The 22,545-nt window shown below is 33.7% G+C and overlaps 1 protein-coding gene across 6 annotated transcripts in view; it reads left to right on the forward strand.

The window, feature by feature from the left end:
- The window catches only part of USP15 (ubiquitin specific peptidase 15), a 122,215-nt gene that overhangs the window by 23,660 nt on the left and 76,010 nt on the right, over window positions 1-22,545 (forward strand). For all 6 annotated transcript variants that reach the window (XR_013388722.1, XR_013388725.1, XR_013388724.1 and 3 more), the window contains exons 3-4: window positions 7,232-7,362; window positions 17,482-17,608. Coding sequence is in view for 2 of the 6 variants with exons in the window: in XM_077913630.1 (XP_077769756.1) it covers window positions 7,232-7,362; window positions 17,482-17,608 (258 nt within the window). In the remaining 4 variants the exon portion in view is untranslated. The remainder of the gene's footprint in view (window positions 1-7,231; window positions 7,363-17,481; window positions 17,609-22,545) is intronic.

Consider the following 22,545-nt stretch of genomic DNA (forward strand, 5'->3'; position numbering starts at 1 on the left):
CACGCTCAGCACAGAGTCTGCTTAAGACACTCTTCTTCTGCGCTGCCACACCTCTCTTTCAAAATAAATCAGTCTTTTTTAAAAAAAGTATTGTTTTCAGCCACTATATTAGTTTTTTATGCAGCAAATAGAAAAGTAGTACATGTGCTTAACACTGATCAAAAGAAAGCTGGAGTGGCAGTGTTAATATATAATTATATAATATGTGAGTATATAGATAAAGAAAATGAGAGTCTCAAATCAGTGACATTGGTTTTTAAGAAACCAAAAAAGAAAAAATTAAATGTAAACAAAAGAAGAAAAATAAATTCAGAAGAGAAATTAAAGAAAGAAGAGAGAAATAAAAAAAATTAATAAAACTAAAAGCTGGTTCTTTTCAAAATGAATGTGATATGTATCAATTATTAAAAAAACAGATTCTTTGTGAGAATAACAAAATTGATCCATATTTAGTTTGATCAGAATAAAAAGAAGAAAGACACAATTGCCAATATCAGGGATACAAGATAGGTAATAAGAGTACATTCAGAATCCACAAATATTAAATGGACAATAAAGAAATATCATGAACTTTATGCCATTAAATTCAATAAACTAGATGAAAAATATGAAAACTACCAAAGCACATTCCAAAAGAATAGATTGCCTGAATTATAGAAATGGTTTCCAAGTAGTGCCACTGGTGAGTTCAACCAAATATTTAAGGGAGAAATACTTATTTTATACAACTCTTCCAGAAAATTAGGAGATAATACTTCCCAACTCATGCTATGAAACCATCATTACCTTGATACCAAAATCTTACAGTCATTTCAAGAAAACTAGACCAATATCTTGTCTAAACAGAAGTTTAATAAATCAAGTCAGTTGTGACCTGCAATCATGACAAATCATATATATGTCATGTAGAGATATATATTTAAAAGGTAACATATCATGTAAGGTAAAAGAGTAAAATAGAAAGAAACGTCCTCATCCTCATGATGGGCATATGAAAAACCTACAGGTGACATGAAAAAGGCAAGAGTGTCCACTCCTCTCTTCAGCCAACATTATTGGAATTGCTCTACCCAGTGCAGTAAGGCAAGAAGAGATAAAAAGCATACAGATTGTATAGGAAGAAGTAATCAATTTGCTTTTATTCACAGGCAGCTGTGTCCATGTAGAAAATTTAATTGAATCTACTCCCCACCCCCACCCCTTCCCGCCATAAAAAAAAAAGCTCCTAGAGACACCTGGGGCTTAGTTAAGTATCTGCCTTTGGCTCAGGTCATGATCTCAGGGTCCTGGATCAAACCCCAAGTCAGGCTCTCTGCTAAATGGTGAGTCTGCTTCTCCCTCTCCTTCTGCCCCTCCCCGCTGCTTGTGTGCTCTAACTCTCACATAAATAAATAAGACGTTTTTGTAAAAAAAAAAAAAAAAAAAAAGCTTCTAAAGACTAATAAATGTTTCTGGAATATAAGATCACTGTTTTGAAACCAGCTGTATCTTTATATGCTAACAAAGCACTAACATGAATAGACATTTTAAGAATACATTTTATAATAACATCAAAAAATATAAAATATGAGTAAATCTGACAGAATATGTGCAAGACCTGTACACTGAGAACTAGAAGACATTGCAGATAGAAACTAAAACCTAAATAGAGAATACATGTTGGTCAAAGACTCAATATTGTCAAATTTCTCCCCTCAAACTATAGATTCAACACAATTCCAAATCACATTTCTAGTAGGCATCTAAAAAATTGAGAGAGAAAAAAATTTGAAATTGAATTTACCTATCATAGAATTCATCCTTTTAAATTGTAAAATTCGGTGGTTTTAGTATATTCACAAAGTTGTACAACCGTCACCACCATCTAATTCCACAATATTTTAATCACTCTCCTTTCCCTCTAAAACTTCCCAACCCTCAGCAACCACTAATCTACCTTGTCTTTGGGTTTACCTATTTTGGACATTTCATCTAAATAGAATCATAGTATGTAGCCTTTAATATTTTCACTTAACACAGAGTTTTAACGTGTCATCCATGTAACATGAATCAATATTTCATTGCTTTTTATAGATGAATAATTTTCCATTCTGTGGATATACCACATTTAATTAATCCATCAACTGAGGGATCTTTGAGTTGTTTTCAATTTCTGGCTAATGAATTGCATATACTTAGATGTGCAATTACTAGATTAGATAGTAACTCTGTATTTAACTATTTAAGGAATTGTGAGACTGTGTTCCAAAATAGTTGCACTATTTTACATTTTCACCAGCAATATATGAAGGTTCCAGTTTCTCCGTATCCTTGCCAGCACCATTGTCTGTCCTTTTATTATAGTCATCCTACTGGATATGGTGTGGTATCTCATTATTTTGATTTGTATCTCCCTAGTGATTAATGATGCAAAGTAGCTTATCTGTGCTGGTTATGTACAGTTTTTTGGAGAAATGTCTGTCCTGATCCTGTTGCTTTTTAATTGGATTATCTTTTTGTTCTTATGTTTTAAGTGTTTATATATTCTGGAATATATATCAGGTATATGATTTCCAAAAATTGTCTCCCATTCTGTAGATTGTCTTTTACTTTCTTTTTTTTTTTTTTTAAGAATTATTTATTTATTTATGATAGACACAGAGTGAGAGAGAGAGAGAGAGAGAGGCAGAGTGTGTCACAGGCAGAGGGAGACGCAGGCTCCATGCCAGGAGCCCGACGTGAAACTCAATCCCGGACTCCAGGATCGTGCCATGGGCCAAAGGCAGGCGCTAAACCGCTGAGCCACCCAGGGATCCCCTGTCTTTTACTTTCTTATTTTATTTTTTTAGTATTTTTTTAAATTTTTATTTATTTATGATATCACAGAGAGAGAGAGAGAGAGCCCGACGTGGGATTCGATCCCGGGTCCCCAGGATCGCGCCCTGGGCCAAAGGCAGGCGCTAAACTGCTGCGCCACCCAGGGATCCCATGTCTTTTACTTTCTTGATGGTATCTTTGAAGTATAGAAGTTTTTATTTTTATTTTATATTTTTTTAAGGTTTTATTTATTTATTCATGAGAGAAAGAGAGAGAGAGAGGCCAAGACACAGGCAGAGGGAGAAGCAGGCCCTGTGCAGGGAGCCTGACGTGGGACTCGATCCTGGGTCTCCAGGATCACCCCCTGGGCTGAAGGCGGCACTAAACCGCTGGGCCATCAGGGTTGCCCTGGCGTATAGAAGTTTTTAATTCTGAGTCCAGTTTATATTTTTTCTTTGGTTACTTGGGGCTGTGGTGTCAGAATGCATCACCTAATCCAGGGTCATACTTGCTTCTAAGAGTTTTATAGGGGGCAGCCCGGATGGCTCAGTGGTTTAGCGCCGCCTTTGGCCCAGGGTGTGGTCCTGGAGACCCGGGATCGAGTCCCACATCAGGCTCCCTGCACGGAGCCTGCTTCCCCCTCTGCCTATGTATCTACCTCTGTGTGTGTGTGTCTTTCATGAATAAATAAATTTTAAAAATCTTTTAAAAAATAAGAGTTTTATAGTTCTAGTTGTTACATTTATGACTTTGGTCAGTTTTAATACTTGTATGTAGTGTGTGAGGTAAGGACCAATTGAACATATTAGAGAATCTAAAAGGACATCCACTCAGTAGAGAGAGGATAGTCTTTTAAACAAATGCTGCTTGAGCATTAGGTATCTGCTTTGAAAAACAAAACCCCAAAACTGAATTTTGATCCATATCTGGCATCGTATACGAAATAAACTCAAAACAGATCATATAAACTATAAAACAGGAAAAAAAATCTTTGTGACATTGTGTTATGAGGTGTCTTAAATGTGATACAAAAAGCATAGTTGATGAAATAAGGAACTTTATGCCATTAATTGTGTTTGATCAGGAATAAAAACCTCTTCATATGATACTGTTAAAAAAAATGAAAAGACAAAACCACAATGTGGGGGAAATATTTGCAGTTCACTTAGTTGATGAAAAACTTATATTCAGAGTAAAGAATTCTCAAAACTTTATGAAGATAACATGAAAACCTAGTGGGAAATGTAGGCAAAAGAGTTGAAAGAAAATGGAGGGACGCCTGGGTGTCTCAGCGGTTGAGCATCTGCCTTCGCTCAGGGTGATCCCTGGGTCCCTGCGGGGAGGCTGCTTCTCCCTCTGCCTCTGTCTCTGCCCCTCTCTCTTTCTCATGAATAAATAAATAACATCTTTTAAAAAAACAACAAAATAGTTTTCAAAAACTACAAAGATACTCAACAATATTAGTCATTAGAGAAATGAGGCTTAAAACCACAATGAAGTACTATTATATGTGTATCAGAAAATTTAAAATTCATTTAAAATTTAAATGAATGACCAATAGTGTTGACAAGGATGTGAAACAAGTGGTACTTTTATATACTGTTTTTGGAAATGAAATAGGGAATTTTAAAAAAAGCTAAATACACGTTTACTACAGAAACCAGTTATTCCACTCCTACATATTTACCCAAAGGAAATGAGAGCATTATCCATATGTGAATACTGATATGTGAATGTTCATAGCAGTGTTATTTGTAATAGAGAAAATTGGAAGCAACTCCAAATTCCCATCAGTAGCTGAATGGATAAGAAAATTAAAAAAAAAAAAAAAAGAGAAAAAGAAAAAAGAAAATTATAGTATATTCATCTGATGAAGTCCTACCCAGCAACTGAAAGGAATGAAGTATTGGTTGGTACGTAAAAAGAAAGATGACTCTCAAGATGATTATGTGGTGTAAAGGAAGCCAAACAAAAACAGTACATCTAATTTTTATAAAAAATTCAAGAAAATGGGGCACCTGTGTGGCTCAGTGTTTGAGCGTCTGCCTTTGGATCAGGTCATGATCCTGGGGTCCTAGTATTGAGAACCGCATCAGGCTCCCCATAGGAGCCTACTTCTCCCTCTGCCTATGTCTCTACCTCTCTCTCTGTCTCATAAATAAATAAATAAAATCTTTTTAAAAATCAAGAAAATGCCTGTAGTACCAAAACAGACTTAATTTTCATATAAAATTCTACAAAATGCACATTAGTCTATAGTAGCAAAATAGAGATAAGTGATTTTCTGGGGACAGGGCAGTACACTTGGAGAGACAGTAAGGAGAGATTACAAAGGACTACTAGGAGGACTACTTTGAGGGAGATGAATATATTCATCATTTTGGTTGTGATGGTTTCATATTTGCTTTGCTGTGTCTTACCTAATAGTTCACTTTAAATATGTGCATTTTATTGTATATTAACTATATATCAATATATCAGAAATAACAAATACCAGCTCTTTTGTGTTTAGCTTAGGGGTAGTCTCCTCCCTTAAAAATAAATTCATTGTTTTATTTCGTCCATTAGATACATTAGAACAAAATTACTGTTGGATTCTGATACATAAATCATTTACTCACACTCTTGATTTGTGGAAAACAGCATAAAAGTCTTAATTTTTAAACTTTTCGTTCTTTTCCTAAGTTTTCTTCAAGGCAGTCTGTTAATAGTAAAAGAAAATGGATATATTAGAGTAAACCAGTTTGTGTTTGAATCTAGTTTCTTTTTTTTTTTTTTTTTTTGAATCTAGTTTCTATAGTCTTCTGTATGTGTAACCTTCGGCAAGCTAATCAATACCTGAACCTGTTCACTGATTAATTTGGAGATATCTACCACCTAATATTGTTTTGAAAAGTTACCTGAGAGGGGATCCCTGGGTGGTGCAGCGGTTTGGCGCCTGCCTTTGGCCCAGGGCGCGATCCTGGAGACCCGGGATCAAATTCCACATCGGGCTCCCGGTGCATGGAGCCTGCTTCTCGCTCTGCCTATGTCTCTGCCTCTCTCTCTCTCTGTGACTATCATAAATAAAAAAAATTTAAAAAAAAAAAAAAAAAAGAAAGAAAAGTTATCTGAGAGAGCAGTGTTTTCTAGTAACACTTTTCACAGTACCTGCAATTTTCTGTATGATCTTGGGCAAGTTACTCAGTTTCCCTGAAAATATTTTCCAATACAAAATGGAGATACCTATCTAATAGGATTGATTGTTTGGAGAACTGACTGAGATAATGTGGTTGTCTACTGTAATATGTCTCATGCATATAAAGGTTTAGAATATGTAAGCTGCTTTCATCTTTAGCAGGTTCTGAAAATATGTTCCAAATTGTTAGTTTCCCCAGCAAGAATTAAAAATTACAACTGGGTTTAAAAAACTGAGTTTAAAAAATTAATGCTTAATTTGCATCTACTATTAAAGTCTGTATTATACAATTTAAAGTTTTATAACTTCTGCTCTATAGGAAGATTTTTCTCAAAGTTTAGTCTAATTCTGTGCCCATAGATTGATCCTAGATGGAATAAATAACTTTCTCTCCATCCTTTCAGAATTTTTCCAATTTCTAGATTTATGTTGTTACATCTAGTTAGGAATAGTGTGTTCTCATTATGGAGATGCTACTGAGAACAAATTTGCTTCCAATGTTTTTTCATTTAAGACTGGCTCAATCTACTTTATGGTGTATATAACTCAATGAACTGTATCTGTTTCTGTATTTTGAAAAGTCAGGTAAAAGGACCAGATAATAATAAGTAAGTCTCAGATTAGGACTGTCATGTGTAACTCATGGTATTGCTTCTAGATCTCTGGCCTGTCCTGTACTAAATTTTTAGTTTAACAAGAAATTTGTTAACGATCATAGAATTAGCACTACATTTGAACAACTACTTCTGCTTGAGATTTTGGGGGAGGAATCTAGATCGTGGGCCTTCTGGCGTAATGATTTTTTTCACAAGATGCCCTTTTGTGGTTTCCAGCCCATATGCCTCAGGGTCATTAAAAGGTTATCTGTTTGCTTCTGAATTTCCTTCATCAGCTAATACTAGAATGACCAGTTACCATGTGGAGGATCTCCTACTTAAAACATTTGGGAAATTTTCTTTCAGATCCCTTGGCATTTTTTTAAAGGTCACCTTAGTATTTTTTTAAAAAGCTTTATAAAAAGTTATGTCTTTAAATACTGTTCATTGACTACTGGTGCACATTGTATCTTTTTAAAGTAACAGTTTATTTTGAAATATGTAGATTTATATGTGAATTTCAGAGCTTTCTTCAGAATTCATTTAAATACTTAAATTAGTCTCTGTGAGTTTAAATAATTTATGATGTTTATACTAAAGTACTTAGATATATGTACTATTGTTTCTTTTTATTTTTTGAGTTTACTTTTTTCTTTTGCAGATGGTGATGCCCAGTCACTTAAGGAACATCTTATTGATGAATTGGATTATATACTATTGCCAACTGAGGGCTGGAATAAACTTGTCAGCTGGTACACATTGATGGAAGGTCAAGAACCAATAGCACGAAAGGTACATATTTAGAATAAGTGAATAAAATCATTTTTTGAAATAGTTCACATATTATTGTTAATTTAATGACTCATGAAGCCTCATCAATAGTCTAGGAGAAAAAGATCAAAATGTTACTTTTTGTAACACTGTATAATAATAATAATAACAGCTAAAACCTGTAGAGGATTAATTATTTGCTAACCACTGTTATAAATATCAAATTATTAAGTTAATAATTTAATCCTCATAGGAAGCTCTATAGGGTAAATACTACCTTCATTTTATAGATGAGAAATGGGGACAGAGGTTGAGAAGCTCAGGGTCTTTTAGAAAGTCACATCAAGTTAGAAACTTGGGAATCTGTTTTCTTAACCACTGTGCTAGAAGTTTTACAATTATAGTCTAGAAACATTAAAGATGGCCCATTATCTTTACTTTTTGGAACTAAAAAGTCATTTATGAAAGTGAAGATGTCATCATAGCAGAATACCAAATGTTTAAAGTAGATTTGCCAGTCTTACATGATAAGTATTTGTTAGTGTATCAGGCAGGGAAGGGGAAAGAAGGTAGGGTTTGGAGACCAGAATCTCTGAGCATATAATTATTTATCTGTGTTGGTTTTTTCTGCACAGAAATGATTAAAAAGCCAAAGTATGTAACACAAGGGTATAAACCTCTAGTAGACCAAACCATGCATAGATTTATTTATAACCAGCTGCAGAGTAGCTGTATTAAGAATTTGTATGTATATATTGATGGTTTAGTTATAGAATTTAAATCTTGTTTCTAAATAGAATGTGAATGTACCTTTGATTTGGTTCAGTTTATTTTGTTCCTTAGCCTCACTCAGCCTTCTCTTGTAACCATTTCAAAATTAGGATTTTTGTCATTATGAATGCTAGCCTTATACATATAAAATGACTTATTGTTATATCTGTAGTTGCTAGAGAATTGACTGTTTTGATCAATTGAAGGATAGATTGTTTAGCTCTAAAACTGCTTAGCAGAAGTTTTTTCCTGGAATAAAGGAAAATCTGTGCCTGGAATATTTTCAGATATGCTAAACTATATTACTTTAACCTTAATGATATACTTTTTTATTTTCTCTTAATAGAAGATAGCATATTATACTATACAAGTATTTGGTATGGCAAACAGACAACAACTTTGTTGGCATTACTTTTTGAAAGAACACATAGTAGGATTTCTTCAAATCTGTATCTAATAGCAAATTGAAGTTAAATAAATTAAAATCAGGGATGCCTGGATGGCTTAGTGGTTGAACATCTGCCTTTGGCTCAAGTCGTGATCTCGGGGTCCTGGGATCGAATCCTGCATCAGGCTCCCTACAGGAAGCCTGTTTCTCCCTCTGCCTATGTCTCTGCCTCTCTGTGTGTTTTTAAATAAGTAAGTAAATAAATAAATAAATCTTTAAGAAAAATAAAATACATAAAAAATAAAAATCATGAAAACTTCACACTAGTAGAAAGAAAAAAAGTTTATTAGGAAGCCATGTATTTATTTTTAATAAGATAGTCTGAATTTATTCAACCTGTAAGATAATATTTAAATGTTAGTATGCATAAAATTATCTGGAGTTTTGTGTCTTCCTTCAAAATTAGTAAGTCTGGAAATTTCCACCTTTACTTTGCCCCATGTGACAATGAAATTTACTTAAAAGAATAACTGTTATTTTGGGTCTGAAGCCCAACTTTGAATTTTACTAATCTCTGATTGAATTGAGGAATCTAAGACTGGTGGATACAAAAACAAAGTTAACCATCTCTTTGGACCTCAAATCATCTCTCAAATATTTTGTTTATAGAGTCAGGAACTCAGTTAAAACAACGACAACAGAATAGGCAAAAATGAACAAGAAATACAGTGGAACCAAAATCCAAGTTAGAAACAATAGACAGTAGAAAGAGACTCATAAAGAATCCAGATAATGGAGTTATCATATAGAAACTTTAAAGTACTGTGCTAATTATGTTTTAAAAAATAAGGTAGTTGAAAGACAAAACTATTAAGATCTAAATGTGATTATATACTTCTAAAACATATTTTATATATATTTTATATATATATATAAATAATATAAAAAGATTAAGAAGTAAATGCTCAGTATTTGAATAAAACACTAAGTAGAACCAGAGAAAATTTGTAAACTAAATAACATCAGTTGAAAAATATACAGACTAAAGCTTAGAGAGACTGTGGGATGGAATATACAGAAATAAGCAAAGAAGATCGGAGCACAGTGCATAAATTTAATATACATAGAAGTGGGCTCTTAGGGGAATCCCTGGGTGGCTCAGCAGTTTAGCGCCTGCCTTCAGCCCAGGGCGTGATCCTGGAGTCCCGGGATCGAGTCCCACGTCGGGCTCCTGGCATGGAGCCTGCTTCTTCCTCTGCCTGTGTCTCTGCCTCTCTCTCTCCTCTGTGTCTTTCATGAATAAATAAATAAAATCTTAAAAAAAAAAAAAAAAAAAGAAGTGGGCTCTTAGAAAAGGAAGGAATAGGGTAGAAATAACATTGAAAATAATAGCTGAAAATTTTCTAAAACTGATGAAAGGTGACATGCTATATAGAGTCAAGAAATGCCGTGAAACCCATGCTAAAAAATCTATGAAACAAAACCATCCCATTAAAACTGTTCAAAAGCAAAGGCAAAAAATTCCTAATAGTAGCCAGAAAAAGGAAAGTCTGTTATTTTCAAAGTAAGAATAAACAATGATTTCTCAAGAGAAATGAAGGCTTAAAAAGTAACAGTCTTCAACATGATGAAAGAAAATAACTGCCAACTTAGATTTCTGTAACAAAGGAAAGGACTCTTCAGAAAAGGATCCTTCAGGTGGTGAAAACTATTTTCAAGTAAACAACTTGATTGAATTTGTTAGTAGCAGACCTGCACTAAAGGAAATAGAAAACAGTCTTCAGAATGGAAGGGAGATTATTCCATATGGAAGCTTGGAGACAAAGGAAAAACTGTAGATTGACAACAGTAAATATTGTGAATAAGTCTTAAGGCAGACTGTTTAAAATGCTGGTGATTTCTTACTGGGATGAATATATGCATATATTTTAAATATGTAATACTTGCATATATATTGAAATAGTAGCCTCCTACTTTACCTCCGATGTTCTCCTCTTTATATCCATGTACTTGGGTAGTCTCCTGTGGCTAGTAACCTATAGCAGAAGTTATAGTAGATATATCACTTTCAAGATTAGATTTTAGAGTCAAGGGAATCAAAAGGTACAAATTTCCAGTTATAAAATAGGTGAGTTATGGATATGTAATATATAGCATGGTGACTGTAGTTAATAATACTGTAGATCTTAAATGTTCTCATCACAAGAAAAAAAATTTGTAATAGGATGATGGATATTAACTAAACTTATTGGGATCATTTCACAACATAGACAAATACTGAATCATGTTTTACATCTGAAACTAATATATATGTCAGTTTTGCCTCATTAAAATAAAAAAGATCAGATTATAAAAGACACCTTGGGTACACACTCCCACTTGCTCTCATTTCTCAGTCTGGGAATTCAACTGCATACTCAGGCACCCTGTGGTGGGGCTCATGGTAAGGAACTGAGATCTCTGACCAGTAGAGATAAATGGAGGCCTGCTAACAGCCATGGGAATGAGCTTGGAAATGAATCCTCCAGTCTCATTCTGCTTTCAGATAATTGAAGCCCCAGCCCACAGCTTGACAGCAATCTTTCAAGAGATCTCAAGCCAGAACAACCCAGCTAAGCTGCTCCAGATTCTTGACCCTTAGAAACTATGTGAAATAATATTTACTCTCTTAAGTTGCTGAGTTTTGGGGTGATTTATTATGCAGCAGTAGAAAACTGATAACTAATTTTGGTACCTGGAAAATGTGTGCAAAACTTGAATTGTGGTGGTGGCTTTAGAACCAGGCAGGAGGTAGAAGTTGTAAAAACCTGTAAGAGTTTTAATGAAAGCCAAAGGTGCCTTGAATAAATGGTTAGTAGAATTGTAGACTTTGAGGAGGCTGCCAGTGAGGACTTAAAGGAAAGTGAGGAAAATCTTTTTGGAACCCAGGACAAAGTGATCTTTATTATAAGGTAGCAGAAAGTTTTGCAACATGTCAACTGCATGAATTGAAAGGTAAATAATATATCCAGTGAGCTGAATGATCTGCCAAAACTGCCTGATTTTTCTTGTGCTGCGTATAGTCAGATGTAAGAAGGGAGAAAGAAACTAAAGAAAAGGCTCTTAAAAAGGAGCTAATACTTACTAGTCTTTAAGGATTTTTGTCCTCTCCAGATCACAAACAATGCTGAAACTATATATTCCCAAGCAAGATGAAACTCAAGGCACTCTCAGGAAAGCATGATCTAAGGTTAAATTAGCCAAGGGTACGACTGTAAAATTCTTTTTAAGACCTCAGAAAAATCAAAAGTGGTGCCTCACAATCCTGTTCAGACAAAAGGCCCTTTAAAAATTTTCAGGGTATACTTCATACTTCCTCTCAGCATGTGACTTCTAAGAACAGTAGGGCTTCTAACAAGCTTAAGGGCATTGCCCTTCAGTTTTCTCAGCATAAACCAGGATAGGACATATCTAGAGGACATTAGTGGATGTGACTTTTTGTCTAATGGAATTAGACTGCAATTAGATCCACTGGAGACCTTTGATGTTTTCAAGAACCATATCTTCTTGGGCTGCAGGGACAGTGTAAAATCAGAGGTCTCCTAGACTTCTACAAGCAGGAGTCAGACTGAGAATTTACTCATCTGTAAACACATGCTAACTTTCATGGAAATAGTAGGACTCAGGAAGCAGAATCAAGTGGTGAAGAGTCATTTTCAGGTAAGGGCAGAATAAGCCCTAATGAAGGATAAGTATTTGCCCAGGTAGATTTCAGAATTTCTGTAGACCATTGACTCCTTTGTTCCTCTTTCCTCCTTGCCCCTTTTAACAGGAATATCTAAAAAATGGGATCCCTGGGTGGTGCAGCAGTTTGGCACCTGCCTTTGGCCCGGGGCACGATCCTGGAGACCCGGGATCGAATCCCACGTTGGGCTCCCTGCATGGAGCCTGCTTCTCCCTCTGCCTATGTCTCTGCCTCTCTCTCTCTCTCTGTGTGACTATCATGAATAAATAAATAAAATCTTTAAAAAAAAAAAAAGGAATATCTTAAAAATATCTTCTGCATGCCCCACCAATGTTATTTTGGGTGTATGTGGTGCAGAAAACTCATCTTGTAGTTCACAGAATTATAGAGAACTTTACTCAAGGTGCTTAAGCTATACCCAAGGATCCTTATCTGCACCTGGATCAGATATAAACGACAAGTTTCTGAACTTGGAGGGGTGATACTGCTGGGGGGCTATGCAGGTAGTGAATGTATTTTTTGCATGTTGTGGGGAGGGACTGTGACTTACTGGGAGCCAGAGAGTGGACTGTGGTAGCCACCCTCATAATGCTCCCCAGTGATACATCTCCTGGTATTCATACTCTTGTGTAATCTCTCACATTGTACTGGAGTTAGTCTTGACCAGCAAAATATGGCAGAAGTAATAATATGTTACTCCTGGGATTAGTTTCTAAAAGATGGGGAGTGCTTTTTTGCGCTCTCTTGTACGCATGCACTCACTCTCTCCCTCTTCTGTCAATCACTCTGAGTGAAGCCATATTGCCATGTAGGTGTCCTATAGAGGCACTCAAATAATGAGGAACTAAATCTCCGCCAATAGCTGGAGAGAATCTGAGGACTGCCAACAACCACATGAGTGATCTTGGAAGCAGATTTATACAACATGATTAAGCAGCACGACCTAATTGACATGTGTTGCACTTAGTATATGCAGAATAAAAATTCTTCTTAAGTGGAATTATTACCAAAATTGACCTTTTCCTGTACCATCAGGCAAATCCCAATATATTTCTTTTTTTTCCCCCAGTATATTTCTAATGATAGAAACTATTCAGTGTATTTTCTGCCCCAGTGGAATTTAGAAGTCAGTAGCAAAAAAGTAACTAGACTGTCTCCTAACTCTCTAGAAACAGAACAATATATTTCTAAAGTAATCCTTAGGTCAAAGAAGAAATACAAAGTAAAATTAAACATTTTAAACTCAATAACAATACAACATAAAAGAATGATTAAAGGCATTCTTAAAAGGAATGGGATAGCTTAGATGCATATATTAGAAAAGAAGAAAGTCAAAATCTATTGTCTCAAGAAGTTAAGAGAAGAAAAGAAAATTAAGCCTAATCAAGAAATAATAATAATAAATAGACATTTGTAAATAGGAGTAAAAACTATATTAAATGAACAAAGTTGACTCCTAAAGAACAGTGAAAGTAGACCAGTAAAACAAATATCAATTCTGGGAAGACTGATCAAAAATAAAATAATGCCTGGGGTCGGGGGTGGTCACCAAATTTTTTCTGTAAAGGGCCATATAGTAGTCTCTGTGGAAGGTATTAATCTCTGCTGTTTTGGGTATATCCATAAATGATATATAAATGAATGGGCATGACTATCTTCTAGTAAAATATTATTTACAAAAATAGATGACAAGTCACATGTAGCCCATGGGTCATAGCTTGCCCATCCTGATCTCGGCCCTGGTTAATGCCTGCCAACATCAAAAAAAGAGGGGCAGCTAGATATTATTGCATCTTATTGCAGTCAATTGCAGTGTATGGGCTTTATTTGGATCTTAATAAAAATAAGACTGGTTCAATTAGAATATTGACTGGATATTTGATATGAAGGGATTAGTTTTTTTTAGATGTGATATAGAATTATGGTTTTGAGTCCTTGTTTTTGAAGAAATATATCCTGAAATATTTGTGAATGGAATTTTTACATGTAGAATTTGTTTGTAAAGTATTAACACCTATGATTTTGTACTTGTTATCCTTCTCTACTTATTGATTTTTATCACTAGTAAGCATAAAAAGTATATCAGGTTTATCAATATATTTCATGGCTTTCTACAAAATGCTCTCTAATTTCATGGCAAAATAAACAAACAGAAGTTATATTTATTTTAATTCAATATGAATTTGTATTTCCCCTCGCTAATTTAGTAGAGACTGTACCTTCATTGTGGCCATCAGTTAATGGAAATATTTTTATCTAGTCATAAGTTTTATTTTTTTTTAAATATTTATTCATAAGAGATACAGAGAGAGAGGGGCAGAGACATAGGTAGAGAGAGAAGCAGGGTCCTCGAGGGGAGCCTGATGTGGGACTCAATCTCAGGATTACACCCTGAGCTGAGGGCAGACACTCCAACACTGAGCCACCCAGGCGTCCCCTAGCCATAAGTTTTAAATTTTGGACAGGAAGCCAGATTTCATCTTTTTTTTTTTTTAATTTTTTTAATTTATTTATGATAGTCACAGAGAGAGAGAGAGAGAGAGGCAGAGAGACATAGGCAGAGGGAGAAGCAGGCTCCATGCACCGGGAGCCCGATGTGGGATTCAATCCCAGGTCTCCAGGATCGCGCCCTGGGCCAAAGGCAGGCGCCAAACCGCTGCGCCACCCAGGGATCCCGCCAGATTTCATCTTAATGCTTGCTCTTTGTTCATAATAATATAACATTATAATTCACTTAGAAAAAATATTTTGGTGGTCCACTCTAATTCCGAAACATAACTATTATTTCTGAATATTCATGTTCCAGTCTTATTTCAAATGTGTATTTTAATTGTCATAGTAATTAGGTAAATATAACTTGTACATTGTTTTTTATAAGCCTGTTTCTTCCTGTTACACAGTCTTCATAACCAGTATTTTAAATGGTCATTTTTAGTGCTTTTTAAATAAGGTAGTAGATTTTATATAAACAAATATAAAGATGTTATATAAATAAATAATTCTATAATAGTAATAACACTAATACATAAATACACTATTTTTTTCTGCTTAGCTACTTAGTTTTAATTTTTCATATAGTGTGGTTCTTCAAATAAAAATAGTTGGGAGGACAAGAGATAAAAAAAATAGTGGAGGACAAACTCATATTTTCTCTAAAAGAACAACTTTTTGGGACACCTGGGTGGCTCAGTGGTTGAGCGTCTGCCTTTGGCTCAGGGCATAATCCCGGGTCTGGGGATCGAGTCCCACACTGGGCTCTGCTTGAGGAGCCTGGTTCTTCCTCTGCCTGTGTCTCTGCTCTCTCTCTCTGTGTCTCTCATGAATAAATAAATAAAATCTTAAAAAAATAATAACTTCTTAATACACTACTTTTGGAAGTAGTAAAGTATCTGATAATAGTGGTATCTGAGTACTGATGATGAGAGTTTCAACAATATAAGATATTGTTGGTGGGAAGAAAAATAATGGTTAGAAAAATCCTGAAACTCAAAGTGGATTTTGAAATAATCTTGGTGTTTTGTTTTCATTATTTACAGTGACTTTCTAACAGTTAAATCACCAGATTCTTTACAAGAGTCTATCGATGTTATGAATATTAATCTTCATTTTTATTTTTTATTTTTTTTAAAGATTTTATTTATTTATTCATAGACAGAGAGAGGCAGAGACACAGGCAGAGGGAGAGGGAGACACAGGCTCCATGCAGGGAGCCCCATGTGGGACTCGAAACTGGGTCTCCAGGATCACACACCAGGCTGTAGGTGGCGCCAAACCGCTGTGCCACCGGGGCTGCCCTAATCTTCATTTTTAAAAAACTATGCTTAGTTTAGAAAAATATATCTTAATATAAATCATAATGAGAGATTTTCTGTTTTGTTATTTTATCCTGTTTTGTTATGCCATTACCTGCTCTATTGTTGATCATTTTTCCCCAAAAAACAATGAGGCCTCTAGGCACCTCAGTTTTAGCAACCCATTAATGATTAGTACTAATATTGTTTTAGGACTGTTACTCAGATATTGAGTCCCAGAGCAAAAATTTCTGATAGGAATATATTTCTAGTTTTTCTACTTAAATATAGCTACATATAATCCTATAAAATTAAATGATATGGTATCTTTTGTTACATTCTTAATCTCAAAATGAAGCATAAGAGATTTAAAACAAATTTCATTAGTTAGAAGACAATTTATATATTAGTTTGTAAAATTAATGAAGAGCTGGACAGGTATAGGCTGTCACCTCTTTTAGAAATGTGAATGTAACAAGTATAATTAAGAAAATATAAATTACAAAGTATTATAAAAAATTAGTGTTCGATTGGACATTAAATATTAGCTAAACTACATTTGAATTTTTTGAACTAAAACAATTGCCCTGCAAATGAAAGACAAATCTGTAGGTCCATTACTGAATTGATGCTAAGCTTGTGAGTTACAGAAGGCATTTGGAGCCTCCCTTTAGCCATATTAGTCTAATGTATCACATATCAGACTGATTACTATTTTCAGAAACTGTATTCATGACTGAAATCCTACAGTTAACCTTTAGAAGATCAAAAGGAAATATACTTACTTAAAAGGTGACCCTAATATATACATATTTTCTCTTTTTCCGCTTTGTTGCTTGCATGTTTAACAGCTTTTTTTTTTTTTTCCATTTGCTGCATAGAATTACTAAGAGTGATTTAAAGGTCAAACAAAGTCATCTTAGGATGGAAAACTAACATATCAGTTACAGGCCATAGCTGAATAATTTGGCAGCTGTAATTTGGAGTTATTTTAAAAGGTTTATTTTAACATATAGAGTGATTTAACATATAGAGTTAGCTGTTGCTAACTGAAATTTTATAAAATTTATAATTTTTAAAGGTTTCCTGCTTGAAATCAAGTAAAAGCTTGAAGTAGGTCTGGATCATTAATGAGAGCTGTATTTACATTGGGGGTAAACTTTCTCACTATTAATACTGAATGTATTCATTATTTATAGTATGCTGTATCTTCATAGATGAGTTGAATGCCTTTCCAAACTATCTGTTAATCTTTCATATGATTATTCATATTCTGCTAAATATGCCAAATATATTTCTGGCTTTTTCGAGTATCTAGTATCTCATATTTTATTTTGACAGTTTTTAATAGTTACTTTTCTTTGGAGATCTGCAGTTTTTTTCTAAAGCCTCTTTAGAGAAATATATTGTTATTAGAGACAGTGAAATATGAGCTATAGCTAACACTGATTTGTTTTGGTTTTTAGGTGGTTGAACAGGGTATGTTTGTAAAGCACTGCAAAGTAGAAGTATATCTCACAGAATTGAAGCTCTGTGAAAATGGAAACATGAATAATGTTGTAACTCGAAGATTTAGTAAAGCTGACACAATAGGTAATGCAAGATCCTGTCTCTTTGTTAAACCATTGCTATTAGAAATTTAGTTGTAATTTTATTTTTTATATGTTACTAGGATGATAACCTTTTTAAGGGTTTGTACTTCAACATTACAGATTTCCAACCTTGATGCAATATGCCTTAGCCTAGAGTTGAATTATTTATCATGTCTAGTTCTACTTTACATTATTAGGTGAGTTTATTATTTGTGCCATTTTACTTTTTACAAAATCAAATAATTATGTTTTTAATTGAGCATTTGAAAAAGTAAATGTTTATAACTTGAATATAAAGTAGAACTGTAAGTAAAAATAAAAAGTTGATAAAATTAAGACTTTTTCAGGTAATGTAATATAGATATCCCTAATGGTAGGAATAATAAAGTTTCCCATTCTTAGCATGGAAAATGACAAACTTTTTTTTGTTGTTTATTCTCTGGACTCTAAATGCAAATTAAGTAGCTACTTAGATAAGGCAGTAGACTTATTAGCATTTTTTATGACAAATTGATTTTTTTTTTCTTTTTTAACAGTGAGTAGGTTAGGAAATTACCATCCCAAATAGAAATGTATCCAACCCCCTCTGTATATTTATATATCTGCATATACTTATATATTTATGTATCTATACATATAAGTATTTATTGAAATATATGTATTTTTATTGTATTTAAAAGCCAGATTTTAGTTTAAGATCAAGAATATGTTGAATGAAAAAAAAAAAAGAATATGTTGAATGAGATTTTTAAAAATAAGTTATTATGGGTTTAATAACAAAATTGCAGTACCGTTTGATAAATCACAGCTCAAAATAAGAATTACCAAATATACATATTTTCAAATAAAGTTTTTGGAAAACAAGATTATTGGTTAAGAACATTGATGTTGGAAAGTGTAAACAGTGGAGACATAGCAGTTAATCTAGAACTTCTCAGCAAGAAAAAGATTAACAAATTTATGTATAACTTTCTTTGCTGAAACCAATCATTAGGTATACTTTGGTTAAAAGTAAAAAAATACTTAATTTTGACTTTCACCACTTACCCATTTCACAGCAGAAGATCCTTATAAACCAGTATTTTTCATGAAATAACACCATTCTTTGATACCCAGTGCTTGGTCAATCCTAAATGTTTTACCAAATATAATATTATGTAGGAATTTTCTGTTTTCCCCCTCTTTTCCTAGAATATTTGTAGGTTGGCAATGCAGTTTAGTAAACTTATCTTTCTAAAATGAATGCTTAAAATATTAGTAATTCCATGTATAAATATCATTGTATTAACATGTATAATTGCTTAACTTTTTAATTTCTAGATATGTGGAACATATTCAGGAAAATAAAACATTTCTATATACTAAAAACTGCAAGTTTTCAATATGTATAAAACCATTAATCATGATATTAAAGTATGCACAATAAGAATCACCTGTCTAACAAAGGTGGTCTATCAAAATTAAATCAAAAACTAATCTGAAATTTTGAGCAAATTATAATATAAATGAGAAGCTACTTAAAATACTTCATACAGATCACATTTTCTAGTTATTTTAAAAGTTACATATTTCCTTTTCTCCTTAGCTCATTTCTATAGAAAAATTATAAATGTGAGACAATCAGAAATCTTATTTTAGAAGAGTAGTTCACTGAATAATTATTTTAACTCCTTATTTGAAGATCAGCTTGTTTAATTTCTGAATTCAGTACCAGCATTATAGAGTTCTAGCATAAAGTAGTAAGAATTTGTCAAGGAAATAGGTGGTTTATAAAGAATCTCTGCTTCAAAAACTGTATGATTTGCATAGATTTTAATCAACATAGTTTAAATTTACTAATACTTTAAAAGCTACATACATTGAATATATACCTTAAAGTTGTGAATGAACTGAATTTTTGCACAGCTAAAGTTTTTTTTTTAACTGAATTAGAGCCATGTTTGTCAAGACTGGGTGGTCATTACATATTTTGAGAGTAAAAAGAATAAAATGGAAAATATCAGTAGAAAATAGCAACACGTGTATATTGGTCACGTTTCTTACTGTAGGTCTTAGTTTTTAAAAGTCTGTATTAGAGCAAATTTGCTCTTAGTTTAAGCAAAAGATTTTGCAGAAATCAAACTGGGAATTTTAGAGACCTCATGATTATAGTTATAGTACTTAACAGTTATGGAATACTTACTGTGTTTTTGACACTTCTCAGGAAATTTGTTATTTAAACCTCAACAATACTGTGTCTTCATTGGATAAGTGATGAAGTCGAGGCTTAGGAAAGTTAAATAACTTAGGTTCACCCTTGCTCCTAAGTGAAAGAGTCAATGTTTGAACTCCACACTCTCTTAGTTGCCACCTTAGACAATCTGCACAAACTTTAAATGGGCTGATTTTGTTTTTCTAAAGGAAGTGAGTGTTGAAATAATAAAAAATTGGATAATAAGAAAGGAAACATGGGATGCATATTTTCCTCTGTGGTCTCATCTTGATTAAAAATGATTCAAATACTTATGTGCATAAAACATAGCTAAATGTTACATAAATAGAATTAAGAAATAGAAGTACCTGTTTTCTCCAAATTAATAAAATGTCTCATTTTCAGCTAATACTACACTGACTTATAAGATAGTTGTCATAGGCAAGAGCCAAATAATTTACCTCATTCAGAGCCAAAATATCTTGCCTTTGAGTATTTTTCTCCTTAAATTTACATATTTGGGTATAGAACATGTTCCAATAAGGAATACAAAATTTGGTTTTTATTTTTTCTTTAGGGATACACTGAAAAAATAATTTTTATTATAAAAGTTATTGAACAGTGCTTTATATTTATGTAAAATTTATTAATAGAATTGTTTAACTTATTGAATGTTCTTACTGGAAGTGCTTGTCACAACAATTATTTTTATTATATGAATTAATATTTTTCTACCTCCGTAAGCTTTTCATTAACTGCTTGAGAGAGTCAGATTCACATATGGAAAAATATACACACACTCTCAGTACTTTGACTTTCTCAACTCTGGCGATCTTTATCTGTCTCCAGCTTCAGTCATCAGTTATCTAGCTATACCCTACACTGCTGTTATCTGTAACTGCACTTGGTGGATCTCAATTTGAACATCCTGCTTTCTAGCTACCACTTACCTCCCATTCTCATTTGACTCTGCTACATCAGACATTCAGACCTACCACTCCCTTGGCACTGCTTCTATGATGGTCTCTGACTACTTCTACATTGATAAATCTAATGGTAATTTCAGGCTTCCATTTTCTTAACCTGCCAGCAAAAATTAACATATTTATTCACTTTTCCATCTAGAAATAAATTCTTTTTACATGGCTTCCATGGTACAGATTTTCACTGCCTGCATTTTCTCAGAGAATCTGAAAACATCCTCTTCATGTTCCTGATCTCAAAACATCAGGGTGTTGCCATGCTTAGTCCTTGAATTTCCTCTTTTCTTTGGTGATTTCCTTCCATGTCCTAGCTTTTTAAATACTTTCTGCATATTGATATCTTTTGAATTTATATCTGTTGCGCAGAACTCTATATTCCAGCTTCAGTCTTTCTGTAGCTTTACTTCTGTCTGATAGGAATCTCAAGATATAACATGTATGAAACTAAAGTCCTCCCCCTCCATACACACAAATCTGCTACCTATTATTCTTCCCCATCTGAGTAATTGCCACTTGTATTCCTCCAGTGGCTCAGACTAAAAACCTTGATATCATTCAGATTTTCTTTTGTTTCTCACCTTGCATGTAATCTAGCAGCATATCTTATAAGCATTCCCTTCAGAATCTGTTCTTAGTCTGACCACTTAACATTGTTTCTTCCTCAGTTTTGATTGCCGTAGGAGCCTAGTCTCCTACCTTGACATTCTGCAGTTTTTCACTAGCAGCAAAGTGAACTTTTAAATCTTTTTTTTTTTTTTTAAGATTTTATTTATCTATTCATGAAAGACACACACACACACACACAGAGAGAGAGAGAGAGGCAGAGACACAGGCAGAGGGAGAAGCAGGCTACATGCAGGGAGCCCGACATGGGACTCATACCCGGGTCTCCAGGATCACGCCCTGGAACTGAAGGCGGCGCTAAAACCGCCAAGCTTCCCAGGCTGCCCAAAAGTGAATTTTTAAAATACCAGATTATGCTACTTCTCTGTTCAAAACTCCTCAATTTCTTCTCTTCTTACTCAGATAAAATGGAATACTTTCATAGCTCACAAGATTCTACATAAAGATCTCATTTCCACCTTGCTCATTTCACTTTAGCCACATTGGTGCATCATGCTGTTCTAAAAGAAGTCAGATATATTCTCACCTCAGGGCCCTTTACACTCCTTTCTTCTGCCTTTAATGTTCTTACGCAATATGTAAGTAGCTTCGAAACTCAATGAAGAGGAAATTCCCATATGTGTCTATGTATTGGGTATTATGTATGTAAATATCTATATATTAATAGATAAATGTCTGAAAGAAGAAATATCAAAATGTTAACAGTGGTTGTCTGTAGACATTTTTATTTGTATTTCCTGAATTTTTGCAACGAGCAAGAATTATATGTGCAATCAGGAAAAAAGTACTCATTTTTATTAGAAAGACTAAAATGACCTCCATTCCTCAGCTTTTCCTCTAGCCTCCTTCCTACATAATGTTCCGTTTCTTCATCTGTGTGCTGAATACATAGGTGTGTCCACTTTGGAAATTTATCATTTTATTCTAATGACCTGTGCATTTTTCTGTATATATTTACACTTGAATAAAAAGGACAAAAAGAAAAACATCAGTCTGCTAAAATAGAAAACAGTCCTGTTAGCATATTTATTATATAATTATTTAAATATTCTGGCTAATTTGCTCTAAGTTTTCAGATACACTATAAAATTTCCTATTTAATGTCTTAATCAAAATCTCATTTACTGTAAGACTATTAAA

This window comes from Canis aureus, chromosome 11 (assembly GCF_053574225.1).
Source record: "Canis aureus isolate CA01 chromosome 11, VMU_Caureus_v.1.0, whole genome shotgun sequence".
NCBI lineage: Eukaryota > Metazoa > Chordata > Mammalia > Carnivora > Canidae > Canis > Canis aureus.